General features: G+C 41.7%; 1 protein-coding gene across 6 annotated transcripts in view; it reads left to right on the forward strand.

Annotated features, from left to right (window-relative positions):
- Positions 1–25,830, forward strand: part of ank2b (ankyrin 2b, neuronal) — a 112,888-nt gene that overhangs the window by 41,915 nt on the left and 45,143 nt on the right. For 5 of the 6 annotated variants that reach the window (XM_051943849.1, XM_051943850.1, XM_051943852.1 and 2 more), the window contains exons 6-23: positions 476–661; positions 5,056–5,079; positions 7,353–7,451; positions 9,739–9,837; positions 10,339–10,437; positions 12,476–12,673; positions 12,769–12,867; positions 14,158–14,256; positions 15,040–15,138; positions 15,227–15,424; positions 20,034–20,132; positions 20,546–20,644; positions 21,715–21,912; positions 22,185–22,283; positions 22,416–22,514; positions 22,820–22,918; positions 23,002–23,100; positions 24,222–24,294. In XM_051943849.1, the coding sequence (XP_051799809.1) occupies positions 476–661; positions 5,056–5,079; positions 7,353–7,451; positions 9,739–9,837; positions 10,339–10,437; positions 12,476–12,673; positions 12,769–12,867; positions 14,158–14,256; positions 15,040–15,138; positions 15,227–15,424; positions 20,034–20,132; positions 20,546–20,644; positions 21,715–21,912; positions 22,185–22,283; positions 22,416–22,514; positions 22,820–22,918; positions 23,002–23,100; positions 24,222–24,294 (2,065 nt within the window). The remainder of the gene's footprint in view (positions 1–475; positions 662–5,055; positions 5,080–7,352; positions 7,452–9,738; positions 9,838–10,338; positions 10,438–12,475; positions 12,674–12,768; positions 12,868–14,157; positions 14,257–15,039; positions 15,139–15,226; positions 15,425–20,033; positions 20,133–20,545; positions 20,645–21,714; positions 21,913–22,184; positions 22,284–22,415; positions 22,515–22,819; positions 22,919–23,001; positions 23,101–24,221; positions 24,295–25,830) is intronic. The other variant, XM_022203463.2, reaches the window with a different exon arrangement.

Here is a 25,830-nt window from a genome sequence, read left to right on the forward strand (position 1 = left end):
TAGGTCACATAAAAATTACAATATGTCACAATGAAAGGACAGGAGGTCACGATAAAAGCTCATTACAAAAAATACACAACGAAATTCAAGGTCAATGATAACAAGACTGGTTGACTTTCAGTCACAGTTTAAGGTGAGTTTTGACACTCCCTCATGGAGAAAGAAAGACTGTTCCAGATCTTACTGGCCTTCACAGAACGAGCATTTTGTTTAAAGGTTGTTTTTCTGTGTGGGATCTCACAGTCCCCTCTAGAGGAGGTCCTGGTTCTTGAACCGCTGTGAGTCCTTCTTTTAAGAAAGTTAGACATGGGGGGTGGGGTGAGTCCATGGAGCACTTTGTAGGTCAAACAAGCAAAGCTCAATAAGTATAGTGCAGGTAGTGTTGCCCTTGCAGCCTTCACTAATGGCCAACTCTATTGGTTCTCTCTGCTTTTAAGAGTTGGCCATTATTATCCCCTCTCTTCCCTGTCCACAGGATGGCTTCACCCCTCTGGCCATTGCCCTCCAGCAAGGCCACAACCAAGTGGTTTCTATCTTGCTGGAGAACGATACCAAAGGCAAGGTACGCCTGCCTGCCTTGCACATCGCCGCCCGCAAAGACGACACCAAGTCGGCCGCCCTGCTCCTCCAGAACGACCACAACGCTGATGTCCAGTCGAAGGTATTGTGCCGTTTTGCAGTTTGACTCGCAGAGGCTGGCATGTGCGTAAGTTCAGGCTAATGTGGTGCTCTGTGTTTGTGCCAGTGTTTCCATACTGTGGTTAAATGAAGGACTAGAGTTGGTGATATTTGAAGTACTGAATGCAGGAAGTAAGCACTGAAAACCAGTCTAAGTGTCATTTAAAAGTCAATGATTTTAGCTTAATAACACCAGGATCCAGCCAGAATAGACTCTTTGAGACTTTGTTTACAACTGCTGTTAAAATTCTGATCTGAATCTGGATAAGTGATCCTCATGATTGTGCTGCTCTCATTATATCCCATCTTCATAATCACAGGGTCTCACTTTACTCTTGTCATTTTGCAAAGTAGATGAGTAGGTGGAAAGCTGGCAAGAAGCGGCTTCATGGAAGGTGATGTTCCAGTAGAATAATGTGGACTTCTTATGTGTGGGCTGTACTGTAGTTGTAGTAATGACATTACTGCTAGTGATAATGACGCCTGAGATGAGCTTTCTGTACCCACAGTGGCAACCTCTAAACTCACAGCAATGAGGTTCACGCCTACATAGAGTCTTCAAGACTCTGGTCAGGAATGTAGGATGTTTCTACTGATTGTTATGGAAGTTCTAGTTCCAGTAAAACTGTTCTAGTGTATGGTGATTAAATGTGATCATGTCTCCTCCCACTGGGATGATAATTCTACCCACTGCAGTGATTTCACCATCTAAAATGTGAGGCTTTCAATTTGCTTCCAATCCCTGAGAGAATGATATGTGCGGACTCAAAATCACATGATCAGGCTGGAAGTTTGAAAAGCCGGGTGAACAAAGCATCTAGCTTTACCCCAGAAATAGTCACGATATGTCCAAATGCGTCTTTAAAGAGCCCATGTTATGCTTTTTTTTGGTTTTATCTTTTCTTTAACCCTTACCAGGCCATGTCTCTGGAGAAGAACATATACTAAAACCACCTAATCCATAAAAATATCGATCAAGTCTTGCGAGGTCGCATTGTCGTAGACGTTCACCATATTGAATTTCGGCAGGTACGCGGCCCCGATAAGAGCTTCGTAATTGCGGCTTCGTTATAACGGTTCATACGGCTTTATCGTTTGAAATAAGCAAATTTGGGGCCAATGTTTATATCTTACCATTGGTCGACTTAAACATACAGGTGTGTGCATATTTTATGTTAATTAGCAATCATAAAAAGTCACACGTATTGAGCCGAGAATGTTCGGTTTCGGCTTTGTGTAGGAGTAAGTGGGAAGGAGTATACTCGGTCCCGGCTTTTTAAGGGTTAATGTGTTTTACAGAATCTTTTTTGTGCATGTATAGGGCCCCACGGCTCTTTACCTGATTGAAACACCTCGTTTTAAGCCTTCTGTTACTTATCTACATCATCATGTATCACGTTTTCCTGGCTAGCGGCTAGTTTAGCACTCTGATAAAATGAGGAATGGTCAGCTTCCTTACTAGCGCCGCTCCTGCTCTTCTCACAGGTGTGAATTTACACTTTAATTTCATCAGGCCAGCTGACCAATCAGAGCAGACTGGACCTTTTAGAGGCTGCAGCTAAAACGGAGCGTTTTAGACAGGAAGTAATGAGAAGTGGTGCAACAATGTACATTATGAGAAAAATATTTCATTTTTTGATCTTAAAAGCATGTAAACATATTCTAGTAAACCTTTAAACATGAAATTATAAACTTGTAAATATGCATGATATGGGCTCTTTAATACTAATACTTAAACTGAGTTAATAATGAATTGTCATTGTTAATGTCGGACTGAACTGGATGGAAAAAATAAAGGTATTGATAAGCATTCACTGCACTAAACTAATCAATAGAGGTTTATTTTATCCATTTCCACCATTTTATACCTAATCCTAAGTAAGCAGTAGCTAACAGCTAGCAGGCTAAGACCGTCCTGTTGATGGTGAACATAACGAGAAAACAGATAATGGACTGAAGAAGATTGCATGTTACTATGAAATCCAGGTTGATTCGGGTCACTTCTGTCAAATTGTTATCACAGGTTGTCCCTTCTCAGGATAAACTATCCAGATACCGATCACAGCAGTTGTAAACAGAGTCACTAAAACACTCTGGTATGATGTTTAAGACCTCTAACATGTCCTGATGTATTTTCCAATGAAGCTATCCCAATGTGTACAGAGTGTTGGTGTGTCCATCAGTCTGTCTGTGCATCTCTCTCTCTCTTTCTCCCTTCCTCTCTCTCATTCAGTGTCTCACGTCACGCCTGGTCCTGCCACTAACTGGGTCTCTCCCTTCTTCTTTTTGTTTTTTTCCCCCTCTCTCTCTCCTTTAAATGCTTCCTCTCACACACTCCCCCCTCCATCACCTCCCCTCTCCTACCTCGCTGCGCCGGTGTCTAAGTGTAGCACTGTCCACTGCATGGAGTGTGCCACTGTCTGCAGGTTGTATGGTGGTCAAATCTAAGGCTCTGCATGCAAACAGTGTGGGGGTGGGAGGGTGGAAGTTGTTGTTGTTTTAAAGACTGTTTTATGACCGTCAGCAAGGGGTGGGAGGGGTTTGATTAAAGCAGGAATTTATAGTAAAGACTGTCCCTCTGATACCAACGTAGGCCTTTAAGTGACGTGGCTCGAGTGAAGATGTTAAATGTTGTTTCAACATCAATTATATAACAGTGGAGGCTATTCAGGGTGCATGCATGCATTTACTAAAGCGCCATATGTGCTGCGATGTTCGCTATGACTCACAAGAAGGCGGCCCACAGGATAGCGGCTATAAACTGCAGCATGTACAGTCACAGAAAACACGCGGTGCTGCATCTGGTTATCACTAAATGCATGCTTTAAAGCAGCTGAAATGATCCACTTCTGCAAAATAAGAGCGTCTATCCTGACGCTGTATTAGTTAAAACGACTTAAAGCAACTATTAATGTTGTGAAGGTTTTCTGCAGATTCCCCCTTCATGCTATCAGTTGGGTCAATATATAATTCAGGGACTTTTGAAGTCCATGGGATCTATCTTGCATACATTTTTATTATGCTCATTATGATCACATCTTTATAAATTCCATTGTTATTTATTATAGAAACAATCACTTATTAATAAAAAATGACTGTATATCACTAAAATGTCAACTAGATAGCCATCCAAATTTAATAAGAACAACCTTCTAATTAGCTAAACTATCATAAAATGAGCTGATTCAGAAATTGTTGGGCGCTTTGTGTCTTGGTTTCGTCATTTTGTCTCTCGTTTTTGTTATTTTGTGTCTCGTTTTGTCATTTTTTGTCTCATTTTTGTCCTTTTGCCTCTTGTTTTGGTCATTTTGTGTCTTGTTTTTGTCATTTTGTCTCGCGTTTTTGTTATTTTGTGTCTCTTTTTGTCTTTTTGCCTCTTGTTTTTGTCCTTTTGCCTCTCGTTTTTGTTGTTTTGCATCTAGTTTTGCCGTTTTGTGTCTCGTTTTGTGTGTCATTTTGTTGTTTTGTGTCTCGTTTTGTCATTTTGTGTCTTGGTTTTTAATAAAAAAAGGACTGAATGTCACCAAAATGTCAACTAAATAACAGTTCCAATTTAACAACAACAAAAATTACAAGATGTCTTATAAGCCAAACAATAATAAAACGGGCTGACTCAGACATTGTTTTGATTGGGGTTTTTTTTTTATTAAGGTGAGGTAATCATGACAGATATTGCTTTTTTGGCAATATCAAATTTTGTATAGAATATAACAAATTGGATCTGTGTCCGAGAAAAGACCCGTTACAAAAACTCCTCTCCAGGAAGTGTGTTGATTCCAGATCACATGACCTGCTCCACATGATGTCATTTCCTCCTGAAGAAAAGACTGGCCAGACTCCAAGGCTTTATGAAGTAGTCAACAGGTTTACTACAATATCTTTAGAAATAACTTTCAGTTTTACTCAGTTGTATATGTAATGTTTAGAATAATCTTTCTGTAAAAATACCATGTGGTGTTTGGTTCTAGGCGGCCATATTGATTTTAGGCCTGAAAACAGCAAAAATGTCGACTATGATACAAAAAGTCCCACAATTATATACTGACCCATTAACACTCATACTTTATTGCTGCAACAGCTGGACAACTGGTTGAGTTATGTGTCGACTGTAAAGAAAGTAGTAGGACCATAGGAAGTCACAATGAGCGTTTTTTTTTTTTTGCTGTTGTTCAACATATTTAATGGGAAAGACCAATTCTAGGTGACAGTAGTTGATATATTTGACCTCTAAGTTTCAATGCATCGACCACTCCAGCCACGTCACTCGTAACTTTACTATCTGACCTCACGGCTGCCTCTGAGCTGCTGTGCATCGACTCCTGTGTCAAACGAGCCTAACCGAACTGATCTTTCCCTCCCTAATTCCTCCTGCAACAGATGATGGTCAATAGGACTACTGAGGTATACACACGCTCCTTTAACTCTCCACAGATCCACCACGTAGTCCCATCCTTTTGTCGCTTCTCTTTTTGTTTCCTTCACTTCCACAGCACTGCATAGTAAACGATGATTTGGTTCATTTTTCCTCACGGTTTCAGTTGCTTTGGTACCGTACAGATTAGAGGCCACCATGCACGGCTGACAGGAATGGCCAAGCTGCCGCCACGTGCGCTCAGGCACTGCACAGTCTTTGGATTTTGTTAATCATACTCGATCTGTATGCATTTTCATTGGTTTTCTTTCAATTTATGTTAATTTTTTCACTGCCTCTTTTGACTTTTTTTCCATCTGTGACCTTTAATACATTTAGAAATATCTTTAAACAACATCATGATTGAGATGTGTAGTTTATTGATTTATTTTAAATGATTGCATTTTCCTCCTGTAAGGTTTTGCTTTGATAAATATCGTGCTGATGCGTATTTGGTAAAGCTCTGACTGTAAGCTGTCGACTAGTTTGTCTTGTACTTTTGTCTATTTTTGTCCCGATGCATGATTCCAAGAGATGCACTATGATCTACTTATATGCTGACTAATGACTGATGATACTGCAATATACTGCTGCTTAAGTACGGACGTCAAGTGCTGCCAAAATAAAAATTAAATGTTGTTTTTGGATTTTTTAATTGAAATGAATTTTATTTTCCATCCATGTACCTCTGATTGACATAGAGTTTAAAATCAGGTTTGAAAATGCATAAATACCGCCAAAATGAAAACTTAAGTTATATTTTTTAGTGTACTCCAAAGCAAAATGTTGCCACTGAATGTAAAGTTGACTCATTTTCAAATGAGCAGAGACCAAAATATTGTTCAAAATGCAAACTGGACTTTGACATTTCTTCAAAATTTGGATAGAAACGTGAGAAAATTAAATGAAATTATGTCAATTAGTTTATCAGTCTGTATTGCAAAAGAGCCCAGAGAAAATACTTCCATAATATATAAATAAACAAATACAAATATATGAATAAAGCAACCATAACCTTCAACAAATTCAAGATATCAGCAAAAATAAGCTCAATTTTTAACATCAAATTCACTTTTAAAGGTTTACTTACACATTTAGATTGCACATTGTCGGCCATTTTGGGGAAAAAAATCACTGGATTGTCTTTTTTTTTTTACAAGTATCTTACTGTGGAGTGTACTAAAAATTACTCATTTTGTGCAATGCCATATTTATGCATTTGTGTTGTTCATTTTTTATCTAATGAGAACTCGGATGGAAAATTGAAATTGATTAAAACACTTTATTTTTATTCTGGCAGGCCTGGTCTTCCATACTCAACAGCTTCCAGATTAAGTATTTCAAATGCATGGTTTTCTTTAGGAAATTGTCAAGTTACTGCTATACAACTTTTAGTCTTTTCCTCCTACAAACAGCGCTAATCAATACTGGCATGGGAAGCTTGTGAAGCTTTAAAAATAGTCTTACGTTTTTTGGCCAGAGATTTGGCAGTGAAGAGCATGCTGCATCCACGCTACCTTAATTTGCACCATTCTAAGCTTTTGACTGTGTAAAGTTTTGAAACCATCACGTTAGTCACTGTATTCTTCACACTTTTGTAAACGACTTTTTCACATTAAATCGGACCCACACTTACAGAATGGCAAGGTAAGGCAAGAATTTCACAACTCCTCCAACCTGCTGTGCAATCTCTAACTTTTCTCATATATCCCCATTGCTAACTCTAATTCCTCTGACGTACAGTTAGCATAGTGCACTTTGTTGTTGATGGGAAACTTTATCCCTGTTCTGTGCCACTTTATGATTTTACTATGATTTGGTGTTGATGTTTGGTAGATAATATCCAGTAGTTTGTCCATCTTCATGTCAATCTTGTCAACGATATCTGTGTGTACTGTACGTCTGTCCGTTTGCTTTTGTTTCGATCCTTTCTTGTTGAATCCAGTTGTTTTATTTTGTGATTTATAACTTGCATGGAAGTGACGTCTTTGTTTCGGGGGTTTTATATGTGGGTGCTACACATTCTGACTTGCATATTTTCCCAATTAAAAAAAAAACAATGTAAGAGATTTTTTTTCCAAGTGACATTTCATTGCCTTTGTTTTCAGTTGACTTTCTGTTCACCGTTGATGCTTGATGCGACTGCTGCATGCTGGGAAAGGTTGAGACGCGAGGGTCAAAGTTAAGGAACGTGGAGATAAATCCAACGTCTGACCTCCGTCTTCTTTTCTGTGTGTTCGTCTCTTTCCCGTCTGTCTTCCAGAGTGGATTCACGCCCCTGCATATCGCTGCCCACTATGGGAACGTCAATGTGGCCACACTCCTGCTGAACAGAGGGGCGGCGGTTGACTTCACGGCAAGGGTAGGACACCTTTGTGATGGCCTCTATTGTGTAGGTGTAATGCATCGCAGATAATGGAATCCTACACAAGGACTTCAACTTGTAGAGCTTATGAATGTCGTTTCCATTTGATTACCTCCTACACGTTCAACCATTCATGGGAGCACACAGCATTGTAAGGAAACCAGGCGTGAACTAACCGTGACGTCATCCGTTGGTTTCAACGCCGAGAAAATGAAGCCCGGATTTTGCTACTTCCTGGTCGCCGTTTTGGATTTTTTGGAGCCAGTGACATAAAAAGCGTCATCAAACAGACTGGACCGGAGAGCAACTAGGAGCAGGATTGGCTGAGGACTCTCTTATCCCGCCCACATTTTACCACAGAGGCTTCTGTTGCTGTCTATCAAGTATAGCCACGCCCCCTGGCTCCGCCAACTTTAACCATTTATTTAAAATTCAGTATTGATTTATTTTAAGATTGGCCACCTGATCTCTCATTTTGACCATGAAAACTAACGGGAAAAAAATCCTGAGCTGTAGAAAATCAGTCTATCAAATTTTATTTTTTCCAAAAATGAATTGGGGTCTATGGAGAAAAAGCTTTTTGGAGCCAACCCTAGCGGACGGCGGGATATTGCAAGTTTTTGACATTTCCGGGTGGGCTTCAATTCTGGAGCCAGATGCTACGTCCATCTTTATATACAGTCTATGAAGGAAACACTTACCACTAGCCTTAACCGAGGGTTTTGGTTGGCTAACCATCACAGTAGTGCCTGTAGCATCTTTCGATTGCCTTATTTTGATCTTAGCCGTCACCATCTTGGAACATTCTTGGATCTTGCTGGTAGTACAGGTGATCTGGCCTCAGGCATCACGTTCTTGGAGCTTGGATTTTCACTTTGACCCCGCCTTTGCTTTTCAACTCCCCTACGGCGTGGATACATGATTTGAAGTTGTTTGGGTAGACCTAGTAGTCCTATGGGGCTCCAGTTTGTTTAACGTGTTTCTGCAGTACATAGAGCCTGTCTTGATTTTAGTTTTGTGGGCTCAAACCTAGTCTGACACCTACTTCAACCTCCTAACCTTGATTTAATTGTGCATCCTCAACCATACTTTAGTTGCCATATGCAGACACCGCCTCAATAAAAAAATAAAAAAAATGCATTTAGTGAATGGAATCTAAGGTTTTGCCGAATATTTTGGTCATAGTTCAGTTCAGTTCAGTTTGATTTATATAGCACCAGTCCACAACATGTCATCTCATTGCACTTCACATAGTCAGGTGAAGAACCAGAGAACAGAGAACCCAGCAGTCCAAAGTTTCATTGGGATTCCTTATGACCAAGCAGTCAGTAACACTGGGAAGGAACCCCCAAAAAGCCCCAACTCTTTAACATGAAGGGCAAAAAACTCTCCAAAAAACTCTGACAGAACCAGGCTCAGGGAAGGCAGCTGTCTGTCTCGACTGGTTAGGGTGAGATTGGGGAAGTAGGAAGGTTGAAGACAAATAAAAACATGAATATATTTTCTCAAAGCTTTGACACACAAGTATGCAACCAATACCAAACAGAGTGTTAAAACTAAAATAAGCATTGCCTGATATTTATTTTACCAAATGTTTTATGTTTTTTTTCTTCAGTTCAGCCCTTTAACAAGTCTGCTAATGCTCTTCTAAATACAAGTCATCAGATGTGAAGTTCTCAGTCATCTATCACTTCCCCTGAGCCTAGTCACTGTGTGTGGCCTCTAACATCTACAAGCACTCACTCACTCACACAAAGGAAGCCCTCTTCAAGTGGGGCCTCATCTTTTCATGGATCAAGACACAACTGAGTGAGAGTGGTTTTAACCGGAGCTTTGAAAAGGCCAGACATGGACTGAAGACCGAGTGTCTGACACACAAATACCAGCCCCCTCCCCTTCTCTGGACAACTTGTCCGTCCAAAATGACGACTTTTATCTCTGGTTAACCCTTTTCACATAGAAATTTTGTCCTTTTGCTTTCAAGAAAAGCGATTCAGACGTGCTATTTTTAACAGCCAGAACAATGTGGATGAAAATAGCTGCTTGTACACTTTTGCACCCTGCAACAAAGCAAAATATATTCTGAAGCATTTCTCCCATGTGCTGCTGGCTACCAAAGAGGCAGAAAAATGTCTTAATCCAGAGAGACGATGTATTCATAGCTCAAATCTGAGCTTGTTTGTGTTTTTACCTTGGAAAATATGCTGTATATGTATATGTTTAATCAATAATATGCTTAATTAAGATGAAATTTGCTAAAAACTATGTTCTGTCCTGTTTGCAGAACGGGATCACTCCACTCCACGTGGCCTCTAAGCGTGGCAACACCAACATGGTTCGCCTGTTGCTGGACCGTGGCTCTCAGATTGACGCTAAAACAAGGGTAAGTACCGTAGAAACCCAAAGCTAACACAGAGATGTCTGCTTTTAGAGCCAGTTCACCTTAAAGCCAAAGAACCACACACAGCAATAAGTGTTGCAGCTGTCACATCTTCTGTAGTGTTAAGTGGTGGACGCATTACGATGGTGTCCGTTAGCATCAACAGATGTGACCTGATGTTTTCAGTGCAGTCTGACCTCAGGAGGTCAGCGGATTAAATGCACTATCTCTGCTTATCCTGACCTTGGCTCTGTTGCGTGCCAGCTAACGAGACAGTCGTGCTATTAGCTGGTTTTAACTGATACAAACACATCCGATCTGGGTTAGTCACTGTCTGTGTGTGTAGATATGTGACCATTTTATAGCAGATATCAAGGTCCTGTTTAGGCTAAAGCATTGACCTCAGTTGATCTCTGTATATGGGCACTGACATCAGTAAAGCTGAAACACCATGTGTTTTTGTTGGTATGTACTGAATGCTGATGAATTTCTTTGTATGTCTAGGATGGTCTGACTCCCCTTCACTGTGCAGCTCGGAGTGGACATGATACAGCTGTAGAGCTGCTGCTGGAGAGAGGAGCACCTTTACTGGCCAGGACCAAGGTTTGACACAAGTCCATTTACCCTTTACAGGACCCACATCTTTTGCTGGGGACATGATATGAACTCTATGATAGTCCGATTCATTGGATGTAGGTGGGAGATTTAAGCCTTCCATTTTCAGTTGCCATTCTCCCGCAGTTCCACGATCTGTGTTACCGTTTTCTTTGCCCTGGGAAACGACAACCTCTGGGCAGCAACTTCCTGCACTAGAAATGAAACTGGTTGGATGGTTCTGCTCTGCAAATGTTCCACCACAACATTTCCCCCTGTCACTACAGGGTACAGGGGTCCTGAGCTTACGTCGGTATTCCATTCCTACGATGCAATGTCACTCGATTTTCAACATAAGTCCGAACTCGCAAACTGTGATGTATGTGGCGTACAACCGGCGAATGTAAACAAAGCCGTTTTGCAAAGCTCCGCGTGTGACAGATTTGTCTGTTCCGCTCGATAACTATCTGACTAGCCGTGTGAAATTTGTTTTAACGTGGAGTGATGGAGCAAGACTTTAACAGATTTATGGAAGATGGCGACGTAACCATGAAACGCTGTATGTCGAGGACGTCATAATTCGAGGACCTACTGTATTTTGAAACCCTATTAAAGCCGCTTCCTTTGCTTTGCCCAGCCCTCAGCGACTGTGATTGGTTTAGAGAAATGCCAATAAGCCAGATCCCCCCCCACCCCCACACCATTATGTTCTACAGAATGGGCTGTCCAAGCAAAACTCTCCTTATTATAACCCAACCTGAAAGATGTAGGACATCGGGACCAAAAATGCACAATTTGATGCCTTATTTCCCATCCTGTAAACCATATTGGCCAATAAGTGCATGTTGGGCACCTCACAACACCTCACAAACACACCAGCCTTGTGTGCATTGTATGACAGCTTCCTACAAAATGTTCTATGACACTGACAAATGGGAGAACTCTACCCAACATGGTGACAGGAAGGACAGGCAACAAGTTGGGTGGTTTTCTGGCTTTTTCCAATCACAACCCAGTCAGTATGACACTCACTGTCTCAGATGACATTGTTGGTTGAGGCTCTTGTTTCAGGAAGTTGGTTCCTGGCTCCTCTTTCATTTAATGTATGACTGTAATTATCTAATGTGGCACAGTGACCATCTCTTCAGATAAAAATACCACATAGCCTGAACCTGGCGATAGTCCACTTTCTTCCAAGGGCAGACAAAGTGTTCCAGTGCTGTTTTCCCAACGCTATGTGATTTATTTCTTTAATGGTATACCCAGGCGGATTTGGTAGCAACACAGCTCCAGTGCTTTGCTGGTAGTTCAGTGCTTCTTTAGCCCCCTCATACCAGCAGGTATTGTGGGGTTTTAAAAGCAGCTGAGCCATTCTTTGACCCACAATGACCCCTTACTTGCTGGGTAACCAGGCTAGAGCAGTGCAGTTTGCTCATTTCTTTATACTTCTGATGGAGGTGAAACTAGCCCTAACATGTCAAGTAGTGATTGACAATCTCAGTAGTGGTGAGATTAAAACTGAATTTTGAAGCTGTATTACTTGGGTTTTTTGGCCTTTCAGTGGTATAGTTAATATGGTTGCTAATTTACGCATCCAGCAACATTCACATTAAAATGGAGTTGAGCTCTTAGTGACCTCATGAGTGTATGTCAAGTAATCGGTCTTTTGTTGACTCTGTTTTGGTCTGTATCAGCTTGGTATGCTAATAAATTCAATTAAGTTTCAATTTTATTCCATTTTATTCATGTAGCACTTTACATAATAAGGTCAAGACCTGGCAGAGTTACAAAGAGAAACCCAACTATGACCATTCGAGCAACACTTGACTACAGTCAGAGCTAACAATGAGTTGTTTGGTGCTGGAGAAGCAATGCATTGTTACTTTTTTAGAAGATTTGCTTTGCTGGAAACAGGTTGAAGTTAGGAGCAACACTTTAAAGACACATATTATTATACAAGTGCAACATTTTCCCCAACATTCCAAGTTGATTAAGCCGCTCATATATATATATTCTCCAAGCTGAATGCTGTCTCTTTCTCCATCAGAACGGCCTGTCTCCTCTCCACATGGCAGCACAAGGCGACCACATCGAATGCGTCAAACATCTCCTGCAGCACAAGGCTCCCGTGGACGACGTCACGCTGGACTACCTGACGGCGTTACACGTGGCGGCTCACTGTGGACACTACAGAGTCACCAAGCTGCTGCTGGACAAGAGGGCCAACCCCAACGCCAGAGCGCTGGTGGGTCCCGAAGATGTCACGGAACGACCCATCCATGGATATGCTGTGAATGTTTGGGTGTACTGAATGTTGTCTGTGGTGTTTGTGCTCCACAGAATGGCTTCACTCCGCTGCACATAGCCTGTAAGAAGAACCGAGTGAAGGTGATGGAGCTGCTGGTCAAATATGGAGCTTCTATCCAGGCTATTACAGAGGTACGATACGCAAAAGAATGCTTCTTACCTGCTGTGACTACCAGAGACGATTCTAGATGGTCGCAGATGTAGGCAGTCATCTTTTTCCCACTGCTAAGGCAGGGCAAATTGAATGGAAACAATGCGAATAACAGATCTCAAAGGCTGCAATTTAGGATATTTAGGACATTTTTGTGTCTGAACTTTACAAATTCGTGACATGTGGTAACGCTCCACCACATGTTTTGAATATACAACTGCAGCTTAACTTTAAAAAATTGTTACGTAAGTGAAATATGTTTTTATGCTGACAAGATGCAATGCCAATTGTGCCATATTTCCCAGTAACATTTATACAGAGGGCCGTAATGGCAAAGTGCCGTAAGTCGAGGACGTCGTAAGTCGAGGACCTTCTGCATTATGTTACTGCTTAAGAGAACGATTGACTAAAAGGTGCACAGATGTTTTGTGCTCTTGGATTTGAAACTCTGAAGGCAACTTTTTAGCAGAACACCTCAAAAATTTACGGCTAAAGTCACATTATACCAACTTTAGCAGACTTTTGTTTGTCAACGTCCTCTGGATTCACAAGCTTAACTGGATAAGATGTGTTATAGCTAGCACAACAGGTAAATAATGTGAGGCTGTAGCAGCCACAAAACCCTGGTGTAGTGAGTTGAACTTGTGTATTTCTATAAATTCAACTGTTTATCGTTACAGTAGGAGGCCAGAGAGTGCAGCTTTTGTTTAAAGTTGTGTATCTATCAGCCAATAGAGCCATGTCATGACGTTAACATTTTAAAGACGTGTAGTGGACCTTATGAACTGTGACATAAATCTGAGGACAGGGATGTAGCTCATTTTTACCGTCTAATAAAACATAGAGACATAACAGAGGGTCAGCATGGAGAAATCTGAGATGTCTATCTTTTAAAGTGGAATTCTATAGAAGGAGAAGAATGCAAAAAAGTATGTAATGTCAGTAAAATTAACAGAGTTTCCCCTGCAGTTAGAGAATCATTTGTCTGTGCCAAAGTTGTCAGGCATGCAGCCCTCCAGAGGGTCCAGTCTGGTCCTCAAAATGTAAAAATTTCATAGACGACATTAGCTGCAGATTGTAAATTCGTGAAACTACAAATTTAAAATAATTTCTAGTCCATGACAAGTTGTTTTGGCGATAAAGTAAAATGCTAGATTGTTCTTTGACATCCCTGTTCTGGGCAGAAAACACTAGAAATGTTCCGTTTTGTATTTTACTTCATCTGATGAGCATCTGTCTAACATTATTTGCCTCTCTCCCTCCATGTCCAGTCTGGTCTGACTCCCATCCACGTCGCAGCCTTCATGGGTCACCTGAACATCGTCCTGCTCCTGCTGCAGAACGGAGCTTCGCCCGACGTCAGCAACATAGTGAGTGATGGAAACGAGCCAGTCGGGATAAAGTGCCTTCTAAAGTTAAGGGGGGAGTACACCTTATTTCACAGGTTCGCAAAGCCATTATATTGTATAGGCTCTTAACAATGTTTGATATGAACCAATCTAACAGGCTATACATCATTTTAAAGCTTATGAGTTGCAAATTATCACTTTAACAGTTAGAAGTTACATGCAGTGATCCCTGAGGACAAAATCTTTAATTAAACATGACCCATGACCCATCTTTAGATGCTATCTACTCAGAGTCCATACATTTTGGGTTAATGACTGTTATACCTTTTGATAGAGTAACCTACTGTAGAACAAATAATGGGTGCTTTGGGGGTAACTCTTTTTCTTATTGCCACAGCAACCATTTCAATATAAATAACTCTTTATACCCAGAATGAAAATGGTCTTAAGTGGTCAGATTATAAAGTATTTAAAAAAGCATCCATTATTTTAAGAAGTACTGTCTGAAGAACAATCTGTGAAAAAATCAGCATGATTGCTCCAATAGTTTGAAAGTTATTAGGTTTTATGTAACGCCTGTCCCAAAAAATACAGATTTAGAGAAAATGGCAGATAAAGATTGTGAACCATACAACATTTCTTTGATACCTAATGAATACTTTAAGCACTTTACATTTTTTTAGATTTTTTGAAGGCATATAAGGTGTACTCCCCCCTTAAACTACTACTGCAGCGAGCAGCTCGGTTTAACCGTGTGGATGCTGTTTTTTTAACCCTCTGCTGATGCTGTGTCGTCGTCGACAGCGTGGGGAAACGGCGTTACACATGGCAGCCAGAGCAGGCCAGGTGGAGGTGGTCCGATGTCTGCTGAGGAACGGAGCGATGGTGGACGCTAGAGCACGGGTAAGAGTGGCGTCATCACCGGAGAACACGTGCCAGGACAAGCTACAGAATAAGTTACTGTCTGTTCTCCCCCCTGCTTCCTGCTCAGGAGGACCAGACTCCCCTCCACATCGCGTCCCGTCTGGGGAAGACGGAGATCGTCCAGCTCCTCCTGCAGCACATGGCCCATCCTGATGCCGCCACCACCAACGGGTACACCCCTCTGCACATCTCGGCCAGGGAGGGCCAGGTGGAGACTGCCTCGGTCCTGCTGGAGGCCGGAGCTTCACACTCTCTGGCCACTAAGGTGGGTGGAGGAGCCGGGTGTTTCATGCTCGTCTTTGGATTTGACCTTTAGAACTTCAACCAGCTCCTAAGAAAAGTTTTCAGAGGTTGATATTTGATTATCTGTGGAGGGAAGGTCGTTCTGATGCCTTACCAAACCCTCCCCAGCCCACCAAAGATTGATGCCAGTGAAGTTTAGTGGCATTTATTGTTTGACGTAGTGAAACTCAGTAGTCACAGTTTGGATAGGGATGTCACTGTATCAGCTTTTAACTGCATGATTATGGTGGCCAAAAGATTCAGAATAACATTATTTTTAAACATGTAAATAGTTTATTTTTTGTGTAATAGAATAGAATAGAATTGCAGTTATTGTCAAAACAGTACAGAACAATATACACCCCCTGTCAAACATTTTAGGACAGCTTCTAATTTATTTGAATGAGAAAGTGTCCTAAAACTTTTGACAGGGGGTGTAACGTGTTCTGTTGAAGAGGTCTACATCTTTCTGGAAAACAGCGTATACCTGACTTTTTAACCCCTTTTTACGCTTCATATTAGCAGGTGTAGGTGGTTTCCTCTCACTGTGACTGCATTTTAACAATTATAAATACAATGTGAGCAATAAATGAGCCCCACGTGCTAAAATAAGCACCAAACTCTACCTGCTAACAGCTAGCAGGTAGCAGCATAAGGGTTGGCTTGGCAACGATAGAAACATCCTGTGTTTGTTGACAGGAAAGCATATTTTAACAGCAGGAGTAAGCATAATGACAGAAATATCAGCGTCAGAATGTATCCAGATCTCATGTTTACATCAGACTGGAATCTACTTTAAACAGATTTTACACTGTCGGGTCCTGATGTGCATTTAGTGACCGTAGACCAGATGGGGCCTCCATCAGGACACATAAAGAGGTTCCAGTCTTACTATATGTGCAGGTCTGTGTCCATTTGACCCACTTCTGATGAATGATTGATGAATCCATAAAGCCGCTGCTCTCCTCTGAATTCTGCATGAAGTCTGAGCGCCGTCAAGTGATTCATCGCTGTTTACCGGCAGCGTCTTTTCACTCAGTTAGGACAGATTCAGCCTCTAATTTATTCATATAAGAGTAAGGAGGAGACAAAGCGTGGTGGTTCGTGTGTCTCTTTGTGGCTGTTTTGTGTCTTTGTGGCTGTTTTGTGTCTCTTTGTGTTTTTTAAGTCTCTTTGTGGTTGTTTTTGTGTCTCTGTCATTGTTTTGTGTCTCTTTGTGATTATTTTGCGTCTGTTTGGTTGTTTTGCGTCTCTTTGTGGCTGTTTTGTGTCTCTGTGGTCGTTTTGTGTGGCTTTGTGGTCGTTTTGTGTCTCTTTGTTGTTGTTTTGTGTCTGTGATTATTTTGCGTCTGGTTGTTTTGTGTCTGTTTTTGGTTGTGTTGTCTCTCTTTGTAGCTGTTTTGCGTCCATTTGTGGTCGTTTTGTGTCTCTTCGTGGTCGTTTTGTGTCTCTTTGTCGTCGTTTTGTGTCTCTTTGTTGTTGTTTTGTGTCTCTTTGTGGTTGTTTTGCGTCTGATTGTTTTGTGTATGTTTTTGGTTGTGTTGTGTCTCTTTGTGGTCATTTTGTGTCTCTTTGTTGTTGTTTTATGTCTCTTTTTTGCTGTTTTGTGTCCATTTGTGGTCGTTTTGTGTCTCTTTGTGGTCGTTTTGTGTCTCTTTGTGGCTGTTTTGTGTCCTCTTTGTGGTTATTTTGCGTCTGTTTGGTTGTTTTGTGTCTGTTTTTGGTTGTGTTGTGTCTCTTTGTGGTCGTTTTGTCTCTCTTTGTGGCTGTTTTGTGTCTCTTTGTGGTCGTTTTTTGTCTCTTTGTGGTTGTTTTTGTGTCTCTGTCATTGTTTTGTGTCTCTTTGTGATTATTTTGCCTCTGTTTGGTTGTTTTGTGTCTGTTTTTGGTTGTTTTGTGTCTCTTTGTGGTCATTTTGTGTCTCTTTGTTGTTGTTTTGTGTCTCTTTGTGGTTATTTTGTGTCTGGTTGGTTGTTTTGTGTCTGTTTTTGGTGGTTTTGTGTAGGTTTGGTTGTTTTGTGTCTGGTTGTTTTGCATCTCTTTGTGGTGATTTATCGCTGTTTGTCAGCAGCGTGTTGCACGGTGAAGATCTTGACTTTTCTCTCAGTCCAGGACAGATTCAGCATCTAATTTATTCATGTAATAGGAAGGATGAGACGAAGCATGGTGGGAAGCAGTATTCGTCGGGGATTATCTCCTATTTATGATGCGTCTCTGCCTGGCTTCTGTCGGGGAGGAAGGGCGTGGCTGCTGTTAACAAACCAATGAAAGTTGTTGTGCCAAAACACAAGTGCAACACCATCCATCCATCCATCCATCCATCCATCCATCCATCCATCCATATATATGAGTCCTTTCTTTTCTTTTGTTCACATTGCAGTTATTTTCTCTCTCCCCTGGTTCTCCCCTCCAGCTGTTTTTTTCCTATTTCTGTGCACCTATGTCATCAGATATAACCCAGGTTTGTCAAACAAAGGATGGCTGCGTTCATGGGCAGGGTTGGGTCATAAACACGCCGATCGTGTGGTTTCCTCTCGGCTTGTTAAGCTTTGTGAAACAGGTGGAGTGCCCCCTCTGCTGGCCTTAATGTGACATGGAAGCTGAATGATTGGATTTCAGGGTTTAAGGTTGCCTCGAGTTACATCAGCAAATCGGTGGGCTCAGTGCTCTTAATTGTACAAAGAAATAAACCAAAGAGACGGTTGTAGAACCACAGGGAGAGCTATGTGATGAGATCTAAGTATGAAACGCAACATCCAGTGTTATCAGGGGTGTTTTCCGCTTACGAAGTCAAAGCACAGCGATAACACAGTATGTCAAGCTTAAGTTAAGACCGGAATCAGACTTTTAAACGGCTGACTACCTTATTATAAGAATTACACCATACAAATGTGTAATTTTTTTGTGGAAAAAGCAGTAAAAAAAACAGAAATAGTAGAAAATTAGAAAAATCTGGTGACATTTACAGTGGATATGATTTATTTTATTTATGCGTCTCTTTGAAGTAAGTTTGCTTCTCTTTGTTGTGGTTTTCCATCTTTTTGTGGTAGTTTTGTGTCCGTTTGGTTGTTTAGTCTCTTTGTGATTGTTTTGTGTCTCTTTGTGGTAGTTTTGTGTCTCTTTGTGGTCGTTTTGTGTCTCTTTGTGGTTGTTTTGTGTCTCTTTGTGATTGTTTTGTGTCTCTTTGTGGTAGTTTTGTGTCTCTTTGCGGTCGTTTTGTGTCTTTGTGGTTGTTTTGTGTCTCTTTGTGATTGTTTTGTGTCTCTTTGTGGTCGTTTTGTGTCTCTTTGCGGTCGTTTTGTGTCTCTTTGTGGTTGTTTTGTGTCTCTTTGTGGTCGTTTTGTGTCTCTTTGTAGTCGTTTTGTGTCCCTTTGTGGTCATTTTGCGTCTCTTTGTGGTCGTTATGCGTCCGTTTGGTCATTTTGTGTCTCTTTGTGCTTGTTTTGTGTCTCTTTGTGCTTGTTTTGTGTCTCTTTGTGGTTGTTTTGCGTCTCTTTGTGGTCGTTTTGTGTCTCTTTGTGGTTGTTTTGTGTCTGTGACTGTTTTGTGTCTCTTTGTGGTTGTTTTGTGTCTCTGTGATTGTTTTGTGTCACTTTGTGGTCATTTTGTGTCTCTTTGTGGTTGTTTTGTGTCTCTTTGTGGTTGTTTTGTGTCTCTTTGTGGTCATTTTGTGTCTCTTTGTGGTTGTTTTGTGTCTCTTTGTGGTCGTTTTGTGTCTTTTTGTGGTTGTTTTGTGTCACTTTGTGGTAGTTTTGTGTCTCTTTGTGGTCGTTTTGTGTCTCTTTGTGGTCGTTTTGTGTCTCTTTGTGGTTGTTTTGTGTCTCTTTGTGGTCGTTTTGTGTCTTTTTGTGGTTGTTTTGTGTCACTTTGTGATTGTTTTGTATCTCTTTGTGGTAGTTTTGTGTCTCTTTGTGATTGTTTTGTGTCTCTTTGTGGTCGTTTTGTGTCTCTTTGTGGTCGTTTTGTGTCTCTTTGTGGTTGAATCTTTCGAAACACAGACTACAGTCGCTAAATGCTACTCTAATGGATTTATTGTGAACCATAGCTTTTAATTTTCTAATTTTAGAATGCTGAATAAACAAATCATGTGTTTTATATGGACACCTTTAAAAATGAATAGCAAATAATTATTTTTTCCCTCGTAGAACTTTATAAAGAAGTGTTTTCTTTTGTTATGGATGTGAAATTACCCTGTTACAGGCTCTGTTAAAGGCCTTTTTCATCACAAGTCACAGAAAAACAAGCATGTTTTCTTAGTAACATTAACAGTGGTTGTTTCAGGGTCCATCCTAGTTCACTGTCACACAATTGGAGGTTACTGTAACACTTAAATAGAACAGAGGAGATGTTACACCTGTGTTTTTCAAAGTCAAAATGGACTAAAATGGTAACTGGAAGGTTAACCAAGTTTGTCCAGGACTTTTCCGTCTCCTGCAGCACTAAAACAACCTCCAGAGATTACATAATGAGGAACATCATCACCTAACAGCACTTAATGCTAAACCCCTTATAATGATCACAAATATATCCAGCATTGACTGTCGTGAAACACATTCCTCAGTCGCTCCTTTTCTGGTTGTTTTCCTCCACAGAAAGGTTTCACTCCCCTTCATGTGGCCTCCAAGTACGGAAGCCTGGATGTGGCCAAACTCCTGCTGCAGCGTCGCGCTCCTCCTGATTCTGCTGGGAAGGTAAGCACCCAAAATAAGCACCCTTATTCCACCCTTTAATGTCAGATATTGTTAAATTAATGCTGTGTGTGATGTACTATGTGGTTTTGCTGATTGTAAAACGTCTGTAAATTTTCTTTATTGAGAATAATTTGACTGCAGGAGCGCTGGTAAGCCTAGCTTAGATCCAGCTAGCCTCATTTGGATTAACAGCGATTTACACCAGATGCATTTGTTCCTTTGAATATGTTCTTTTTTGGGACCCACCCAGAGATCCTTCCAGTTTCTGCTGTCTAATATGACTCTAATTCATCTAAACCTGCAGTTTTACCCTCTGTGACACTTTTTTTTATTAACTGTGTGTGGTGTTACCGCATCGTTGCTGCGCTAACTAGCTGTTTAACCCACCTGCACTCACCCTCCCTCCCCTACAGAACGGCCTCACCCCGCTCCATGTCGCAGCGCATTACGATAACCAGAAGGTGGCGCTCCTGCTTTTGGACAAAGGAGCGTCGCCCTTAACCATGGCCAAGGTGAGAGTCAACAGGACCAGAGCTGAGGTTGAGCCAAGAGCGGAAAATTCATCGTGTTCAAGTCGTGACAGCGGTCAAGAGTTAGCGTTATTAGCAATTAGCAGCCATGGGAACACACTGACATGATACAGCGATGCGTGGAGATCATGCTACAAATGTAGTCGTCCATTTTCACCGAACAGGAAGCACATCTGGTGTTCAGCAGTTGGCATCTTGTTGGCTCATTGTGCTTTGAAAACTGTCTGTAACCTGATAGTAGATGGGAAGTAAAGTGTTTTAACCCTTTCAATCCCTAAAAACACCAGTGGGTCTGCAAGGCATATCTACAAATGCACAAAATTACACCATTTTCTGAACAGAAATCTGTAAAAACACCAAGAATCCTTGTGAAAATGAACTAACTCTAAGTATAAAATCTTGATATTTGGCTCGCTGATGTGTTTGGACATAAATAGAGCTCTGTGGTAGCCTAGCCCTGCTCGACCCATGTTCTGAGGGCACAAGGCTCTAGGAACGCTCGACAGGGAGGGAGGCGGGCTAAAAGGTTGTCTATCAAATCCCTCTGCAGCAATTGGGTAGGTATACAACCAATCAGCGCAAGATTATTCAGAGTCGGTGCTAATGGAGCTCAACGACTGTTGTCGTTTTTTGTTGTCGACCCTGGCAGAGAATTAAATTCGTTGCCGTGGGTTGTCTAGCGCGGCTAGGCTAGTTGTTTTTGGTTGTTTCTGTCAGAATCGTCACGCCTCTGTCGTCACTTCGTTACGCCCGCCTTCTGACTCTACACTTCATGGTGATTGGTCCGGCCAGTTTTAGGAGAATCCAACCTCGAGCCTTATGGAGGGTAACTAGACCCACCCTGGCAGAGAATTAAATTTGTTGCCGTGGGTTGTCTAGCGCGGCTATGCTAGCTCTGTGGCACAAACCAGCAGGATCTTTTATTCACACCAGAGTTGTTTTATGGGATGCATTCGTTACTAATTTGGGTCTCCACATTGGATTTATTGTAGAATAAGGCCTTTAATGCTAGTCAGAAGCACTAACACCAGCATCTGTCCTTCATGATCCAGAACGGCTACACCCCCTTGCACATCGCGGCGAAGAAGAACCAGATGGAAATCGCCACGGTGTTGCTGCAGTACGGAGCAGAGACCAACATCTTGACCAAGCAGGGAGTCACTCCGCTCCATCTGGCCTCTCAGGAGGGTCATGCAGACATGGCCGCCCTGCTCATGAACAAAGAAGCCCAGGTCAACGTTCCCAACAAGGTACTGAGGAGAAAACTGGGAGAAACTTGCAGCAACTCTACCTTTAGTATTGCAAGAAAGAGAGAGAGGTCTGTTTGTTCTTGTTATTGCTACTTAAAGCTGCCATTTGTCTGATTTGTATTCAGTTACAGGATATTTAGAATGTCTAGCTACAATATAAACCCAATCATCATGTATTATAATCTTAATCGAACCTGCTGCTGATGACAGATCTGTCTTCTTTGCGATGCTGCATCAGCCACATTACCATTGTGGGTGTGTTCCTCTTGCAGAGTGGCCTGACTGCTCTCCATCTGGCGGCTCAGGAGGACAAAGTAGCCGTTGCAGAGATTCTAGCCAGGAATGGCGCCCACCTCGACCAGCAGACCAAAGTAAGAGCTGCAGATTCTTCCAAATTATGTTACTGAGAGTCTTGTTCCGATCTACTTTCAGCGTATCTTGCAGTGTTTTTACGTGCGTTGTGATGCTTTTGTGGAACTAAAACGGATCTTTGTGTTTCACAGTTGGGCTACACCCCGCTAATTGTAGCATGTCACTATGGCAATGCCAAGATGGTCAATTTCCTGCTGCAGAACGGAGCCAGTGTCAACGCCAAGACCAAGGTACTGAAGCTAATCGAGCTACAGCAGCGCTACGTGTTGCATTTGATGAAGCAAATAGCACACCTTCTGCTACATTTCCCACAGTTACCCACAATTCTTTCATCTTTTATTTGTTACTGTCTGCCAGACCTCTTGATTTTTTGTTGTCTTACCCTTGTATTGACCTTTCTAGATTAATTTGGGCTTCAGTTTGTTATTAAAAAAATGTATGGCTAATGGTTATGATATCTTAACATTTGCATGAGACAAAAAATGTGTAATTTTTAGATTCAGTTTCACATTTTCTCATTGTTTTCTCCCCACAGAATGGATACACTCCCCTTCACCAGGCAGCCCAGCAGGGAAACACACACATCATTAACGTTCTGCTGCAGCACGGTGCCAAACCCAACGCCATCACTGTGGTGAGTAGACGTCCATCCACACAAGCACAAGCACACATCTACGTACACGAATAATGTGGGTTTTCTTTTCCGTTCTTGTGCAGAACGGTAACACTGCGCTGGGAATTGCTCGGAGGCTGGGCTACATCTCTGTGGTGGACACGCTGAGGGTCGTCACTGAGGAGATCATCACCACGACGACGGTAAGTAACCACTGCACTTCATTTAAAATCATCTGGATATTTTGTAAATAGCAAGAATGTGTTCAATTTGTGTCAGAAATCAGCTTGAAACATTTACTTATCCTTCATCTTACAAAGCAAATTATTAAATAATCACTTATGCAAATAGGCGGTTTCGATGTGTATAGTTTGACTCCCCCTTCAGGAAGAAGACTCTCTCTGCACCCATCATTGATAGCACGGAGCAAAGTTGTTTATCTCCTGCTGGTTAACATGTGGTGTTAACGGACTGCGTCTCGTTTTAAGCTTGCTCTCTTGATGAAAACAGCTTTATTAAGAATTCTGCTTTTTCTAAATGCAGTCTTTCGTGAGCACAGGGAGAAGGAGAGAAGTAAGCAGATGTAAACACCAGCTGAGTTCAGGTTTAACTAAAGCACAAAAGGCGACATAAAGACAAGGGGACATGTACAACTCTTGATTATTGGATTCAAATCACTCTTAAAACTCCCGCCATCTCTGAATGTTCCTTAGCTTTACAGTTTCCTCACATCTGTGGGCGTACGATCAAAGCTAATGATGATGTTAGCCATGTTAGCTTCCTATTGTCACGAGAACATTACACTCAGTAATGAAAGCGATTCATTGGGTCTTCAGTTCCTCAGGTGCTGGGAGTGCATAAAGACTCGTGTTCACTCATGCAGCCCACAGTGGAAGATTTGTGACACTTTCAAGTTGGAATTAAGAGAAACAGCTATAAAGAAAATTTTTTAAAAAATGCTTCTGGATCATATGTCTGCCACAAGCATCTATAGGGATTTATTGTCAATTTTGGCCTTCCATTTCCATGAAAATGTAAGCTAGAAACTCACATTTACAGTCACTTTTTATTCTATTCCAGTTACTTTGAAACATTTTCAAAATGTAACCAAAATCTGTTAGTTCTGTCTAGCATTATGTCCATTCTGTTAATAATATTAGTAAATAGAAACAATTCACAGCACTCCAAATGTATGACGTTGAAATTGAATCTAACAGCTCTCTTAAACAGTTTCATCAACACCTGTATTGTCCAGGATTGTGTACTGAACTGAGCTTCTTTTGTGTGCACTGTATTTACGGTGATGTTTCCTCTGTGCTTCCAGACGGTGACGGAGAAACACAAACTGAACGTGCCGGAGACCATGACGGAGGTACTGGATGTCTCTGATGAAGAGGGTGAGTCGTGTTGTTACACTGGAACCTGTAAGTGTCTACACCCCCTGTCAAAAGTTTTAGGACGCTTTCTCATTCAAATGAATGAGAAAGCGTCTCAAAACTTTTGACAGGGGGTGTACCCACATTCTGGTCCTCCGATGGAAAGAGTGTCCAACTGTACTGTGGATCAGTTGGATCAACTCTTCGTCGAACAACATTTCGTCTTGGTTGGTGCCTACACTGACTGTAGGAGCCAATGAGCGCTACGTTGTAAGTAGGAACCAAAGATTGGTTCCTACTTACAACGCAGCGCTCATTGGCTCTTCCACCGGCTGTCCACTGGTATCTAGCGAACACAGTGGAGCATTTAGCAGAACCAAACACTTTCCAAGATTGAAGTTCTAAGAGATTGTGAGTAACTGTGGTGTCCGCCTACAGCCTGGAAAATCATTGATGCTGATGTCATGTCAGACGACTCCATGGATGAGGAAGGTACTCAGAACGGCGCTGTGTTTCGAGGGTTTGCGGTGTTGATTCTGGTGTTAAGCATGCCGAATGCAACCCCTAGTATTTGAATAGATGCTGCGGAAATGTTGTATGGTGTATCTCGTTAGGATAATGTTAGCTCAGGTACAAGATGAAGGAAGAAGTAGGGTAATTTTCTCATTGACTTCCACACAAATTGGTCTTTTTTTGTGCTATCAGAGGAGTTGTTCCAGTGAAAATGGAGGTTTATGACACCGTCTAACTAATTCTCATTGAGTTACTGTTCTCGACTACCTTTCCAGAAGAAACCTGTGTCCCAATATTGTTAAACACATCCCTTTGGACTTGAATTGGACGTTGCTTTGCAAGCTAAGCCTGCTGCACTCGGTACTGTTTTGAACATGTTTGTTCTCCAGGAGAATGAGCAGAATGAATCCCTGGAAGACTTTAACCCACAGTGTTGTCACTTCAAAGCTCATTTCTAACCCCATAAGAATATTCAAAGAAATACTGACTTCCTGGAAGGATGCTAAACTAATCCCCACGTCAGCTCGGGCTGTTAGCTGCATCAGTGGGTGTTAGTGTTAGCATTACAAGATCCACTCGGTGTAATAGTCAGGAGATGTTGTTTACACCGTTTGATGGTACCTCTGGAATCTTTAGCAGGTTATTTCAGTTTTTCTCATTCAAATACAACGCTGGCCGACTTTAGGGATGTGATAGGAGGAGGAGCATGTCTGAAACGCCTGGCTGTGAACGTTGTGTTTTAATTTTCCAACACTCTTCCCCCTCCAGGTAGCCAGTACACTGCTGGCACCAGAACATCTCTGTCTAACTACAGTATGTCGCTCACTTGTTCTGCTGGCTTAGCGTGATGCTTTTTTTTTTTTTACCAGACCTGGGCCAAAATTCAAACACAGCATTCAACACGACACCCTGCAGCTTCACTCTCAGACCCATGTTGCTATGGCAACGTTAGCATACGCTGCGATGGAGGTTATGCATATTCAGAGGAAATATGGGCAGTAACTGTGACACTATGTCGAAAAGAGGTTGAATTTGTAGAAATAC

The sequence above is a fragment of the Acanthochromis polyacanthus genome, chromosome 23 (assembly GCF_021347895.1).
Source record: "Acanthochromis polyacanthus isolate Apoly-LR-REF ecotype Palm Island chromosome 23, KAUST_Apoly_ChrSc, whole genome shotgun sequence".
In the NCBI taxonomy this organism is placed as follows: domain Eukaryota; kingdom Metazoa; phylum Chordata; class Actinopteri; family Pomacentridae; genus Acanthochromis; species Acanthochromis polyacanthus.